Consider the following 15,638-nt stretch of genomic DNA (forward strand, 5'->3'; position numbering starts at 1 on the left):
TGGTCAAAACATGGTTTGAAACACAAACTGGGAAGAGTTTTTTTTTTAAAAAGCCAATAAAAATCCTCCTAGTGTTTATCTCCTTCGGGCTTTTCATTAGTTTAAATATAAAACCTGACCCAACCAAAAAAAAAAAAAAAGGCCACACTGACATTTTGTTTTACCGCCTTGAGCTTTGATTACAGCACACATTCACTGTGGCATCGTCTCCACAAACATCTGCAATGTCACCTTTATGTTTGTCCATTTGCATGATTTATTTGCAAATATCTCGTATTGATAACGAGACATTTGGACCACTGTGCAAGCACACCCCAAATGTTCTCAATGGAGTTCAAGTCTGGACTCTGTGGTGACCAGTCCATGTGTGAAAATGGGATGCTCTTACCCATTTGCTTACCGGTAGTTAAATCCTGACCTGTTTTTTGGCCAGTCAGCATAATGTTCATTTATCCCATTAAATCCATGGATGACCTCAGCTTATTAAGGGCACAAGCTCTGAAGCACCTTTACCTATCCTGTTTAAAATGTGAAATCAAAATTAAGTTATTCATCAGAATGTGAGGCTCCATCAGGAATATGACTTTTGGTTGGGAAGAGTTGTGAAACATCAGAGCTTGCAAAATTGTGAGGATAAAAAATTAAATAAAGGCAATGAGAGGGCTTTTGTACAAACACGACAGAAAACCCAGCGGGGCTCTGCAGCTCAGGCAAACCTCACAGCAGGAACAGCATTCAAAGCTGAACCCTCCTGCTGCCCTTGGGTCAAAATGACTCACGTTTCAGTTTTATAACTGCAGCAGAGGGTCGTTCTGTCCCAAGGGTAGAATGAAGATTAAACAGGGCAAAGAAGTTTGGATTGTCTTTATATATTTTTACAGTTTTTGCACAATTCGAGTTTAAATGTCATATTTTGTATCCCACAATTTTTTAAACGGATAGTTGATGTCACACTAACTTGTAAAAAGTCTAAAATCTACAAATGTTTTGCAAACTCTTCTTACTCCCACAACTCTTTTTGGTGCAAATGATAAAAATGTCACGGTGCATCTGTCACAGCTGTGGGATTTTTGGCTGTCTTTGAAATTAGACACTAAAATAAAACAAAGCTCACGTTTGACCTTCCAGTTTTAACATTAAATCTTCTCTTCAAACCTTGAAGTTATTTTTTTACTCACTGTATCTTGCATAAAATGCTCTATATGTTCTGATGCTTATGAATCAAGAACTTTTAAAGATACTGATAGTTCTTGCACAATAATAACTTTTTGTTTGAGGCTTTATTTTCAGTCTTTCTGTCTGCCTCTCATTAACTTGGCAGGGAGAGGCAGATGGTTACCATGGTGACCCTAACGAGCAGCATTAACCCTTCCTTTCAACCATGGCTCTTTGTTTTCTACAGCTAACACCTCTAAATGTATTTTTACCATAACGTTTCATTACATTTTACAGGACTTTTTGACGCCTGACATAATTTCTTCAGAAATTTTTCGAGCGTCCACCCGTGGTGTTAACGGTTGCCTTTATGCTCACTCAGGATGAGTCTGCACTGAAGACTCAGTCTGTTAAAAAAAGTTTTTCCTTTCTGCTGTTGTCTTCGTGCTTGCTCAAGAATACGAGTCTGCTCCTCAGATAAATGTTAACGTACTATTTTATAAAGGGTATATGAATGTTTCTGTTCAGCGCCCTGAGATGACTTCTGTTGTTACTATATAAATAAACTGAATACGTGCTTGTGTTCACCTCAGGCCTCACTACAGTTCAACACCTTGTAATGCTGTTAGTGGAGTGTGACCCTGTTTCCCAATTCATTCACTTGATCTGCTTAAACAGGCATGCTGACCAACATCCAATCAAACGCAGCCGCTGCTGATAAAACAACTTCTATTGGCTCTTTGTCCTGCCAGTCAATGGGAGGTCATGACCCCTGCTGACCTGGATTACCACCTGAACCTGCAGCAATCCCATGAGCTGCTAAATATAACTTGTGCCTGAGAGTTTCTCCGGTGAGAGGTGGTGACCCGTCCCGACCCGGTCTGGGGCTGTCTGGATTACAGCTCTACTCAAGGACACACCAAGAGAGACACAATACAAACCAAGCAGACATGTGAAGCAAAGCTTAGTCAGTTTATTGGTTTATGGAAAATATATCACATCTTTTACATTTGTGAGATACTTTCAGATGCTTAAAGCCAATCGATTTAATCCAAATGAGAAAAAAAAAAAACATCTTGAACAAAGCAGTATTTAAACTTTGCATAAATCATATAATACTCCAGCTACCTTCTTCCTCAGACTTTTGAAGTCAATAGTTTAAACCCCCTAACACTGCAGCTCTGCTACAAAACTCCGTCCTCTGTCTGCTCGTCCCACTTGAAAAGCCCAAATTAAACGCGTCAGCCCCACCACGAGTAGTATCTGAGAATATACAGTATATGTACTCTGTTCAGTAAAACAACAAGCAGACTGAAGTTTGATCACTGGACTACAAATTGAAGAGCAGACACCAACAAATACAGAAAATGTGTGAAACGTACACAGCATTTTAGCAGCAGTAATAGTGGCATTTGGTTATTTTTATATATATATATATATATATTTTAATTTTTTTTTCCAACACCCATGTGATTTATACCAAAGTGCAAATATGTTAGACTGCATGTATTTTCATGTTACTGTAATAAGCAGATATATTGCGAGCCTTGCAGAAAGGTTGCACATTTTAAAGAGTATTATGGCACATTTCAAAACCCAACAGAAAACATGTCACACGGCAACTACTACGATAAGCAATGCAAACTTTACGATACGCTAATATATATGTAGATATATCTTGTAACCAAAGTTTGTCATCAATACATTATTATATGAGAACACGTTTAAAAAGCATTACATCAATATTTTCTCGTTATATCTGAACAAATAGATTAACTGCAGTCCTCGAGTGTTTTTTTTCCCCACAATCCTGAAACAGAACAACACACGGCTGTCTCCAATCTGTGCTGCGGGACACGCGAAGCCCACAATTCCAAACACAGGAAAATGACATCCCATTGAAGGAAAAAAACAAATAAATAAAAGAAAAAATAATAATAAACAGCCTCCGGCTCGTTTCAGGGTCTTGTTCTTCTCCAAACTCTTCCAGGTTCCTCACCTTCAGCCGAGCACCAGTGAACACGCTACACTTCAACTAACTGCTCTTGCAATAATCAATAGTGACACAAATGTTACAGATATATAGCTATATGTTTATGTATATACCTCCAGTGTGTACACAATCTGACCGCTACCTTGATGGGTTCAGAGTCTCTTTGGTGACACGAGGAAAAGGTGCATGCAAAAAGAGAGCTCGATTCAGGTTTTTAGTCACCGCAGACGTAAGACAGTTGTTCTTTTTGGTTGATAACTATCTGGGAAGAAAAAGCCAACTTGCTTTTACAGATTAAACAGACTGATTTTCTATCTTACTGCCTTCTCAGTGTTTCCCTTTCCTCTAAATTAATCAGGAGCTGGGTGACTCAGCAGAATCTTGGTCTGAACGAGGAGGACTTTGGCCCTTTTAAAGCTTGGTCCGTTAACTTCTTTAGGGATTATTCTGTCGGTGTTTGCTAAACAGAAACCTCAGAAGTAGTTGGATGTATCGAAGCGCACATTAAAAAAATTTCTACGGGTACAAGATTTTAACGGGGGGGTACTTTTATCGTTTCATGATTGTTCCTTTTTTAAGTTCTTAAAGACAATTTTAGTAGGACAAGCAACATAGAGAGGAAGTTCAGAGCTCTCTTCACTTGGCTGTCATCATCTGGACAAACTCTGGAAAGAAGAGAAAGTTGTTTGAATGCATATGCAAAACTAAAGGTTTTCAATAATTAGACTAAAGAAAATTGAAGAGGTGGGGCTGGATAACAGACTTCTCACCCTCGTAGTTGACCTGACCATCACCATCAATGTCAGCCTCACGGATCATCTCATCCACCTCCTCATCGGTGAGCTTCTCACCCAGGTTGGTCATGACGTGCCGTAGCTCTGCTGCACTGATGTAGCCATTACCATCCTGCAAGGAAAGCAAATTTACTGAACTGAACAAAAATACAGTTGTATCTACAACAAAACCAGTAATCAGCCATGGCAGTAATGTAACATCAACTCTGCTTGACTGCAAGGACTGGCATAGTTTGACACCTTTACAAGTGTTCAAGGGCCCCGCAGGTCCCTCTGTGGTCGTCTAGTAATGTCTACATCTGATGTGAGAGACCCAAAGACCTAACAGCTGCACGTCCAACTATATGATAAGCAAAAGCTCTTGTTTTGAACAGGTACTGTCTGAAGACGTTTGATTTAGGGGTGCAGAAAAAAATAGTTTTTTTGATGAATCTAGATTCTTAGTCCTGGCGATTCTGTATCGTTTCTAAAGGTCCATAAATCGGTTTTAAAATGCATTTAAGTTTTATATTTTTTCCGCTCCTACTCCCCGTTCGGCCGCCGAAGAATTGAGCCGTGTAGGCCACCGTACAGCAAGCTAGTTAGCCAGCTCCCTGTATCTGAATAGAGCCTGCTAGCATGGAGGAGGGAGACGGCGCGATTCAACCCGCCGATTCGTCTTTAAAAATCATTTCAGATCCTACAATGTTCCGGGGGAAGACAGAGCTTCACAAGAGCACAGTTGTTTACAAGAAGTGTAAAATAAAATTGCGGTACAGTATTTTGGATATAAGACAAAATTCACGGAAGATGAAAGCGAAGCAGCCGACCAGCGAACTCTGCAACAAACTTCCAGTCTTCTCCAAAGGCTGTGAAGATTTCCCTCTTCATTTCCTGCTGTATCACAAAGGATTTACGAGCAGACAGCTCAGTGGAAGGTGACGGGTTCAGTTTTATTTTTAATACGATGGATTCAATGTACCATGTAGATTTTTTTTTGCGCGATAAAGCAGCACCACAACTTTACCATGAAACAACGGATGGGAGAAGCTCTGATGCAGCTGCAGCTCAAATGTAATTGTTTTTTCTCATACTAAAACTTATAGACAAGTTATACAACAAACTTTATGCAATTTGTCTTTTTAACAGGTTGAAGAGATGAGACACATCACCTGGAGCCAGCTCTAAATGATACAGTTTATGGTTTATAAATTATAGTTCTGAAGAGATTTTGTGCAAACTTGCACAGGTTTTGAAATTTTGTTAAAGATTTACTAAATATGAATCAATACGGTTAAGACTGTGAAGTCTGTATATTTCATATTAGGTTAAGTTTTGAAAATATAACAAATGTTAGAACAATATGATTAAAAATAACTTAAGTCTTAAACTTAAGGATTATTGAACATCCATCAGGATATAACTTAGGTCTGTATTTTATGTTGAATTAAAAGTTTAATATACTAGGGTAGGCTGAAGTCTGTTTACTTTTATATTTATATATTTTGAATTATTTGTCTGTGATGGACTGGAGACCTGTGGTCCCCCGCCTCTCACACAGTGATGGCTGATATGGGCACCAGTGATACCAGTGACTCAAAAAGGAAGAAGTGGATGAAGATGATGGATGGAAGAATTATTTTTCGTAGATTTGGATTTTTTTTTTAATTTTTTTAGAAAAATTTAGGCAACTAAGCTAACTTAATACTGGTAATTTAAGTTACAGAATTTTATACACTCCTATATTTTTTTTTTCCTATTTTTGGTATAAATATAAAATGAATAAAAAAAATTTGATACAGTAAGGAACCTAAAATGATTTTTAAATAAATGGTCTATTGGTTTACATTGTTGTTTAATCTTTTCAGCTTGTCAGCTACATAACTGAAACAAAATGTTTGACCATTTCGATAGAAAAATCGTTTCTGAATCGAAAATCGTTTTTAAATCGTATCGTGACGCCAAAAATCTGAATCGAATCGGATCGTCAGACACCGAGAGATTCACACCCCTAGTTTGATTATCCATGTTAGTACAGTTTATTATTTAAGCATTAAAACAAGGACACGACAACCGAGGTCAGGTGTCAGAAATCACTCCAACGTTTCTTTTAAAACAGATGGCTGACAAAGCAGCACACTTAGGAACAAGGGTGTGAAACAGCAGACCCATGACCCAAGTGGCTGGTCCAAAAATAACATCGCAGATAACATGAATCCAAGCGGCATGGGAACCATATCAAAGCCTTAAGACTTTACTTTTCACTTCCAGCCCAGTTTCAGTCACTGGACAAGTATAGAAAACTTATTTCCTCCTATTTAAACTGTAGTATAATCGAAAAGTAATCAAACAATACACACATTCAATTATGTTATGGATGGATGGAAATGGAATACTAAAATGTATGAATATTAATTTTAGAACAATAAAAGTCCTTTTAAACATTAACATGATTTATTTTTAAGACAAATTTGGAACCCCCCCCCCCCCACACACACACACACACACCCACACGTTTGGTCAGACTCTACTTCTTTTTCTGGCTGCCCTCATCTGCAGCGATCACCACAGTGAGCAAACTTGCAGGATGCCCTGCCTGATGAAACCTGGGCTCAAACCTGCAGCCTCAGGATTATGAAACCATGTCACTGATCACTGAACTACTGCAGCCCCCTCATACACAGATTACACCAATTATATTATTTAAGTGACTATAAACAACAAAAACTAGGGTCCAATCAATATATGTTCTGGTGAGACTCTTCAGTCTAATATCAAACACAGATCTGTTTAAAATAATTTACCATTTTAAAATTAATTACCATGTGTAAACATGCTTCATCTTGCCATCACAAAGGTACAAAGTATTTGCATCTATGAATATACAAATGAGTCTGTGGCAAACAAAGTACCCAGATCTGCTAATTGGTCTAATCAATCAACCTTTATTTATACAGGTAAATCCCATTGAGCATCGAGGACTCATTTACAAGAGACCTGATTTCAACAAAGAAAGATGACAACAATGGACAACAGCAACAACAAAACGGTTATAAAAAAAGCATACTACAGTTTTTTTTTTTTTTTTTTAACAAATAGGATGGCTAAAAGGAAAAGGTAACAAAACAAAAAACAGCTAGATTCCAAGACAAATGTAGAAAACTAACAACAGGAACATGTCAGCATTGGACCCTGCCAGGAGTCCAACAGATTCTTAAAGACACTTAGAGAGGTCAAGGTCGAGAGCTTCAAATCTTTTTGTAAGATATTCCAGGAAACAGGAGCGGAGTAGGAGAAGGCCCTTTTGCCTAGTTCAGTCCTCACTGAGGGAACACTGCAGGTAATAATGTCCTGAGAGCGCACTCCGTAGCTGCACTCACGCAGAGACATGTAGGAGGAGATGTATGAAGGCAACAGACCAATAAGTGATTTAAAGATGAAAATGTACCAGTGGGAGAGTCTGCGTGAAGTTAATGATGTCCAGTTAACCAGTGAATACAGTGTGCAGTGGTGGGTACGATAATCACAGCCAGTTATGAATCTTAGTGCACCATGATAGACAGCATCCAACATCTGCAGGGTTCTTGTAGGAGCGTTCATGTAAATAATGTCACCGTAATCAATGGAGGGAAGGAAAGTCACAGATACAAGGCGTTTACTAGCATTCAGGGTTAGACAGGATTTGTTTCTGAAAAAGAAACCCAGTTTAACTTTCAGTTTCTTTACCAAGTTTTCCACATGGAGCTTAAAAGAAAGATGCGAGTCGACCAAGATACCCAAATATTTATAGGAATCAACAAACTCAATGGGGACACCATTTGAGGATAAAATCGGAGGAAGAACTGCTGGGACCAACTTCCTATTTGAAAAAAGCATCCCTTTGGTTTTTTCGGCATTTAGGACAAGTTTGAGGTGAAACAAATCTGTCTGGATGATGTTGAATGCAGATTTCAAAAGCTGGAAAGCCTTAGCAACAGTTTTAGCTCGACAATAAACAACTGTGTCGTCAGCATAGAAATGTATGGATGCATTAGGGATGTTTTTACCTACATTATGTATATAGATTGTAAAGAGGGTGGGTCCTAAGACTGAGCCTTGTGGTACACCATTGTTGACTGTTAAATAACTGGAGGAAGTACCATTATGTTGAACACATTGCCTCCGGTCTGAAAGATAGTTAGAGAACCAACCAATGGTGTGTTCTGAGAAACCAATTTCTGAGAGTTTATGACAAGATGTTATGATCCACAGTGTCAAAAGCTTTAGACAGGTCTAAGAAAAGTGCAGCACAGTAATCCTTAGCATCCAGTGCTTCAACAACATCATTAAGAACCTTCAGTGAAGCAGTGGTTGTGCTGTGTTGTTTCCTGAAACCAGATTGATGTGGAGGTAAGATGTTAAATGAGTCCAGGTAATCTTTGATTTGAGAGTTTATCAGTTTTTCTAGAACCTTGGCTAAAATGCAGAGTTTAGAGATTGGTCGATAGTTGTTCAGTGAGGTGGGGTCTCCTCCCTTCAGCAAAGGAAGAACAAAGGCTGTTTTCCAAGTGTCTGGGATGGAGTTTTGTCTTATGGAGAGATTGAAGATGTGGGTCACAGGGACTGTGATGATATGAGCAGCCAGCCTTAAAAAATAAGGTGGAAGTTCATCTGGACCTGCAGATTTTTTAGGATCAAGATCTTTTAACAGTTTATTGACCTCACTGACTGAGAATGGAGAAAAAGAGAAGCTGTGATTAACTGAGGATTGACTTGTAGGAGGGATTTGATTTGTAGAAGTTTGGTTATTAAGTGAAGTGGCTGATTTTCTGTTAGTAACTGTGTCAAATAAAGAACCAGAAGCAACAAAATGTTTGTTGAAACAGTTCAGGATCTCGTGCTTATTTGACACAGGAACAGAGTTAATGAGAAGTTGTGATGGGAGGTCAGATGATTGGGAGGTGCCTGAGAGAGATTTGATGGTTTTCCAGAATCTGTTAGGGTCATTTAGATTTTTGGAGATCTGAGATAAGAAATAGTTACGTTTTGCTGCTTTAACAGCAGTTGTGCATTTATTCCTCATCTGTCGAAAACTCAACCAATCAGTGTCTGAGTCAGATTTTCTCGCTGCGGCCCAAAGATGATCTCTCCTGTGCAGGAGGTCAGCTAGCTCTGTAGTAAACCAGGGGCTGTCTCGTCCCTTTATTCTGAACTGACGAAAAGGAGCATGTATGTTCAGGAAATAAATGAAATTATTATGGAAATAGTTCCAAGCGGAGTTCACGTCATCAGTTAACAGAATACGATGCCAGTCAAAGTGAGACAGATCCCAGAGGAATGACTGTTCACAAAAATGTTTCAGATCCCTTTTTTGAATTAATCTGGGCTTAGAAGGTGGAAGTTTAATATCTCTCAGAGTCACTGCCACACAATTGTAGTGAACCTGATCTGACCCTGATCTGACCCTGATGACCTCAAATCTATCAGATGGACAGGGACTGTTATTTCATTGATCTGAATACAGTCTGAGCCATCTGGTGACTTTCTTTCTTGAATTAATCAAGCAGAAAAGACAATTCTCTATAATCATTTACTGTTTTACAAATGTTTGATAATCAAATTGTGTTAGTTCCATTCAATGCTTACAGGTTGAAGAGAATTACTCATTTTTATTTTACATAAACAGTAAGTAATGATTTTTATTCCTCATTCAAAGAAGAAATCAGGTTAATATGCATTTCTTGATTCTCTGTCTGAAATGAGCCAAGTAATGTAAGTATGTTAAAGGTCGGTTTTCGGTCAACTAAAATGTTTACTGAGAAGAAATGTCATGTTTTACTATTTGAGAAGATATAACAGCGTGAGACTCCACGAAGTCTGGTCGTCTGCAATAATCTTTTCTGTATGTTGAAAACAATCCTTGACTTATGATAACATCTTACATCACAAACCACACCTCTATTTCTGGTCCATCGACCAATCAAAAGCTCTCAAATGAACCGGAAGTCGACCCATTTAAAATGTGGCAACTTCCCAGTTCATGCAGGGAATTCAGAGAATTCAGGAGAATTCGGAATTCAGGAGAATTCCGGAGAGTCTGGAGTCTGATAGTTCCAGAGGCTGAGGAGATGAAGAACTAGAGAGTTGCTGGAGTTGAAAGATTCTGTTAGAGTCTGAGAAGTTCTGAAGAATGAAAGGAGTTCATGGTTCTTGGGTGCAAACGCATTCAGGATGATCCAGAGACGTTTTGGGATTATAATTTCTGTTTGAAAACCACGTACGACTCCCCGAGGGTTTGGTAGTTCTCACGGAGACGCTGAAAAGAGTCAGAAAGGAACCTACACCGACGCTGAGTTCATCATCAAGGTAGATGGTTCTATTTTCGACCAAGTGTACCGTGGGCAAGCTGATATCTGATGGAGCGTGCAATTTCTGGTCAAACAGATTAATTCCCTCACATATTTCTCTGTAAGATAAATCTCCATTTCATCTTAAAACTCTCCTCTTTCTCATAAAATCAGTACAGATATTTTAGAAATATCTGAAGCAAAGTCCTCGATCACCGCCGAGTGATCGATGTCCCTTTTCTGTGAAACTTGTCTGTTATTATTTTCATATTTTGCCAAATTAATGTAAATGTTTGATGTTAAACTTTGATTCTGAAAATAAATGACCGCATTCATTTTGATGGGTCAAAGATAAATAACGTCTCTCGTTACATTTCTGTTAAATTCAATGCACGACATTACACAGTCAGAAAGATGAGGAACTCGTGAAAAGTATGCATATATATTTCCCTATATTGTCATACTACAACTGGTGGCCCGTTAACGTGCTCATAAATGACTGTAAAAACGTGTAAGATTGATTTTTTCATGTTGGCATGTTGAAAAATAACAGTTTATTAGCTGTGCTGAAATACTGCATGTTTACGCAGCGAGCTGGAGCTGCGCGCTTACACCTTTGCTGTCACGCTGGCAATGTTTTAAAAGCTGGAATTGTGTCATCGAGTCTTGTGAAAGCTGACATTGTACGCCTGTTACGTGTAACTAAGCTGATGAAGCTGTGGAAAACGTTATTCTGTTTAAAAGTACGAAGGTTCTACCATAAGACCCGGCTGTGGTCCGGTTCGGTTCTGTTGAGTTTGAACGAGTATTTTGAATAGATGGATAAACGTTTTAAAAGCTGAGCACACTCAGAACACAGTTAAGAGTTATTCGTTACAATTTTTAACAGAAAAAGTGCATTTTGACAGTTTAAAAGACGAAAAGCTGACGAACTATTTTCAGGCTGAATCTAGCATGCTGGTTGCTAAAACGCTGCGTCATTGGTTGAAAAAGACCGTGTGTAACGTTCTCATTGGATGAGGGACGTGTCAATCACGTCACCCGGAAATGAAATTCGTTTTCATAGGGAAATAAAATCTGCTTTTTAAAGCTAAAAAAGCGTTTTAAAGTGGTTTTGACACGCTGGTTAAATGCTTCGAAGCATATTCGCTGAAATTTTGCCACGTTAGAGTTTAAAATTCGTCATAAAATGATGTTTTTAAACAACGCTAGCGATGCTAATTTTAAGCTAACGACCGGAGCCTTCACTACGCTTAAAATCACTAAATAAAGCTGCAATACTGTCCCAAAAACTCATGTTTCAAGCTATAAAGTCTGATTGCAAAAAATTTTGCCACGTTTGTGTAAAAATCCGTTCAGAAATGTTGATTTTAACCGAGTTTAGCCGAAGCTAACTTCAAGCTAAGCGGCTAACAACAGGATGTCAACCGAACGCCACAGGAAGTTATAGCTCCCCTAGTGGACAACACAAACAGTGTCGGAGTTAAATTTTGTTGAGGTTGTACTGACACCTTCTGGAGAAGACGTGGGATCACAGGTTTCACTTCGTTTTTAGGTAAAGAGTGAAATTAGACGTTTTTATTTTTCTGTAAGGCAATTTTTGAGTTAAACTTCCTCAAAGCTGAATAACACTGTTATCTTGCATTTTAAAAGTTAAAAAAGGTATTTATGCAAAGAGCATTTACCAAAGCGACTTTTTCACTGGTAATCCCTTAAATAGGTACAAAATAAAGTTAGGAACTTTTTAAAAAAAATAGAAACGGTTCAAATATTCACAGAGTTGAAAAGTTTACTCATTTTGCTTGAAAGATAATACACGTTTAATTACAAAATCACTAAATAAGAGTAAACTTATCAGGAAAAAGAGATTTTTCTGTTTAAGTTGCCACCTAAACAAATACATCTTCCTATTTAATTTTAAATAGAAGCTTTACAGGAGGACAGGAGTAAATACAGTTTTTCTGAAGGAGGGACTGATTAATCCTGATACATCATCAACTTTTCTTTTCTTTTCACAACTTAGTTCTATGAGTAACTGTTAAAATAGCAAATTTCTGGAACAGAACGGTTTAAAAAAACGCTTTAAACTGATTTGCTGTGAGACTTTTTAGAAAATTGCAGGTTTATAAAAAATTCAGTGCTTCAGAGTAAAATACACTAAAAAGCGTTTGGTAACTTAGTATCTGTTGAAAAATAAGCACAAAAAGTAACACTGCCAGAAGAACATTTACTTAAATATTCATGAATTGGGGTAAAACCTGAGAAAGGTACCCACATTTGAATAAGTTGACTTATAACAGTACTTCTGTGTAAACCCAAAAAGCTAATAAGTGTGAAAACTCATTGACTCGAATACAAATATTTACCTGTAAAATATCTGAAGCTTGCAACTGTTAAAACAGATAAATTGCTACACAGTGAAAACATGACAGGTGTGTTAGAAAAAGATTTTGATCCAAAAGGAATGGCGGACTGCTTGGAGAATGCGTTCGCGCTCCTGGCAGCGTCCTTACATCCATATATGATTCAGACAGAGAGCATGAACCCAAAAGAGTTAGCGGACAATCTGAAGGAGGTTGCAGAAAGTGTGACCTCTACAGAAATCACAAAGTCAAGTTATGAAAAGCTGGCTAAAATTGCAATTTTGCTGAAAGAATCATTCTATAAGGCTGTTGAGAAAACTGATAACCTCAAACAAAGGTTAGACAGTGAAATAGTGTTTGCTCAGGAAATTGAAGAATACGTCCGTCAATTTAAAAGTGAACACGAGGCCCGCATAAGAAAACATCATGAACAGATGTCTCAAGAACAGCAAAATACAAGTGCAGAAATTGATTTGCTGAACAGCAAACTACAAGTACTTGAAGCATCACTATCGGAAGCAAGGGACCTCTCAAAGACTGAGCTGTTAAAACAGGCTCAATCATATGAGGGGAGGATTAGGGATAGAGAACAAGCGTACCGAGCCTCGTGTGCAGATAACGATGTGCTTCAAGCACAGTTACAGATCATATTAAAAGAGCTGGACGCTTGCAAAGCAGACAAGGCGGGGATACTCCGACAATGGCTGATTTTACAAAGTAAATATCAGACATCACAGGAGCACCTGACAGTTTGTGAGGAGAAATTAGCTACAGCTACAAACCAGATTTCTGATATGGGGCGGGCTGGTCTGAGACTCAAAGACGAACAGTATCAGGGTCCGAAACAGCCACAAACTCTCCAGACAGATGCTGTTGCACCTCTTCCTCCTGACAACACGCCGTTACCCTCACCCCCATTATGGGCGGTAGGGACAGAACTGCACCAATATGTACCTCTTCCTCCTGACACCATGCCCCCACCCCCACCACCATCACGGATGGTAGGGACAGACCTGCACCGATATGTACCTCTTCCTCCTTATCAGCCACCCCCACCCCCACAATGGGCGGTAGGGGCAGGCCTTGACCAATCTGCACCAATCACGCATGTGAGACCGTTGATACAGTCTCCTTCAATGGATGATTTGCAGAAAGTCTCAAAATATGTACAACGTTTCGTTCCCGGCCCTATGGGGTCAGCAGGAACAAAAGCGTACCTCAGAGATCTGGATTTCAGATTGAGATCTTATCCTAATGCTACGGCAGAAGATAAAATCAGTCTGATACGACTCACTTCAGACAGAGAGGTGTTCACCTTCATCGAGCGTTTACCAGATGCAACGAGGAGGGATTACAACCTTCTGTGTGAGGCTTTGATCAAAGAGTACGACTCCTGCACGGGACCTGCTGGGTACCCAGCCGCAGACAAGGTCACGCAGGGCAAGAATGAACATCCAAAAGTTTATTACAAAAGAATCTTCCAAGCTTATTTTGGTAACAGAAATGAGACCGGAATGGAAGAAGATGATGGTTTTAAGTTTGTTTTCAGCAAAAATCTCCACTCTGATTTTAAAAAATCAGTATAAATGATGGCAAATTTCAGAGAAAAATCCATCAGTGAGATTAAGCAGTGTGCTGTGAATGTGTTTGAAGCATGTTCTCATGCTACGACGCCCATTGAAGTGTTTCCAAGTGTAAAGGTTAAACCCCACTCCCTAGAATTAGAAGGAAGGCGTTCATCGCCACCTCCTCCTAAGAAAGAGAGAAAACAGTCTGTTCAAAATAACAAACCACGTAATGAAGGTGCACGCTGGGACAAAAAGGCTCCTCTTTTAGAGGAAGACAGTGATTATCGGAAAATGGGTGAGCGCAGGACGCAAAGATATGGGAAACCATATCATCAGGGGCAGTACGTAAAGGAACCCCCGAAAGACGTACCTGACCGTCCCCCACCTCGGACGAAACGAACCGAGGCGAAGAAATCACAAAAGTTCCAGAAACAAGGCCCTACACCTCTGAACTCGGAAGAGACAGAGAAAATACGCAGGTTGTTAGAAACTTTGAAACACACTGACACGGGAACCCATCCAGGAGCACTATGCAGTGATGTAATTCCAATTACATCTGAGGGCGCGAATGACAACATAACAGATGTCGGTGAAACACACCAAGACATAACTGTTGTTGCCTCAAACAACCCCTCATCAGAAGTAGGGGGGGTAAACACACACACAAACGGTGACGAGTCATCGCAGTTTGAACACTCAGAAACAGCTTCTGCTGTGCTGACGGTTCAGACAAACCAAGATTACACAGATAAGGATGAACGCGTGAAGAAGCGTCAGAGAAAACCCAAGAGGTTTCTGTGTAACTTTATCAGAAAGGGGGCCGCCAAAAAGGCGTACCTGTCAGTAACACTCGAAGGTGTCCTCACACACGAAGCACTCTTGGACGGTGGGGCAGACATAACAATTATGTCAGCTAAACTGTTCGAGGAGCTGAGGACGGCCGCTGCCAGTGTTAACAGGATAATACCTCTCTCTGACTGTGCTATAGAAATGCAGGGTCTCTCAGAAATGAAAACAACCCTGACAGCTATAGCAATGGTTCATATGCAGATTGGCAATATGACACTGTACCACCCGGTACACGTGACCCATGTTGACTCATTCCCATTTTTGGTTGGCCAGGATTTTATAAATCGCTTTAATGCGATTATAGATTATGGTGATCAAATAATGTGGACAAAAGTGAGCAAACCACTGCCAATAGATACGCCTCCGGAGTGTGACACAGACTGCCCAACAGCAGGTACCGCGGAAGGCACAAAGGACTCCTCAGCCGAGGACACGAGCCCGGTGAGTACTCCTCTAACACCATGTGAAACCAAAGAAACCCAAGCGGTCCAAACTCTGACTCAACAAGACAGCCTCCTCTGTGAGCTGCAGCAGCCAGAGTCCACCAAACACTACCTACCACTGGTAGTTAAGGGTGTAGAGATCCAAGGGTCCCACACCAACGATGCTGT

The 15,638-nt window shown here is 39.6% G+C and overlaps 1 protein-coding gene across 1 annotated transcript in view; it reads right to left on the reverse strand.

The window, feature by feature from the left end:
• Positions 1 to 2,114: 2,114 nt before the first annotated feature.
• The window catches only part of calm3a (calmodulin 3a (phosphorylase kinase, delta)), a 31,019-nt gene continuing 17,495 nt past the window's right edge, over positions 2,115 to 15,638 (reverse strand). Inside the window, exons 5-6 of the mRNA XM_037677507.1 lie at positions 3,919 to 4,054; positions 2,115 to 3,813 (exon numbers count right to left, since the gene is read on the reverse strand). Of these exons, the coding sequence (XP_037533435.1) occupies positions 3,785 to 3,813; positions 3,919 to 4,054 (165 nt within the window). The 3' untranslated portion in view covers positions 2,115 to 3,784. The remainder of the gene's footprint in view (positions 3,814 to 3,918; positions 4,055 to 15,638) is intronic.

The sequence above is a fragment of the Nematolebias whitei genome, chromosome 6 (genome assembly GCF_014905685.2).
Source record: "Nematolebias whitei isolate Nwh7 chromosome 6, NemWhi1, whole genome shotgun sequence".
NCBI lineage: Eukaryota > Metazoa > Chordata > Actinopteri > Cyprinodontiformes > Rivulidae > Nematolebias > Nematolebias whitei.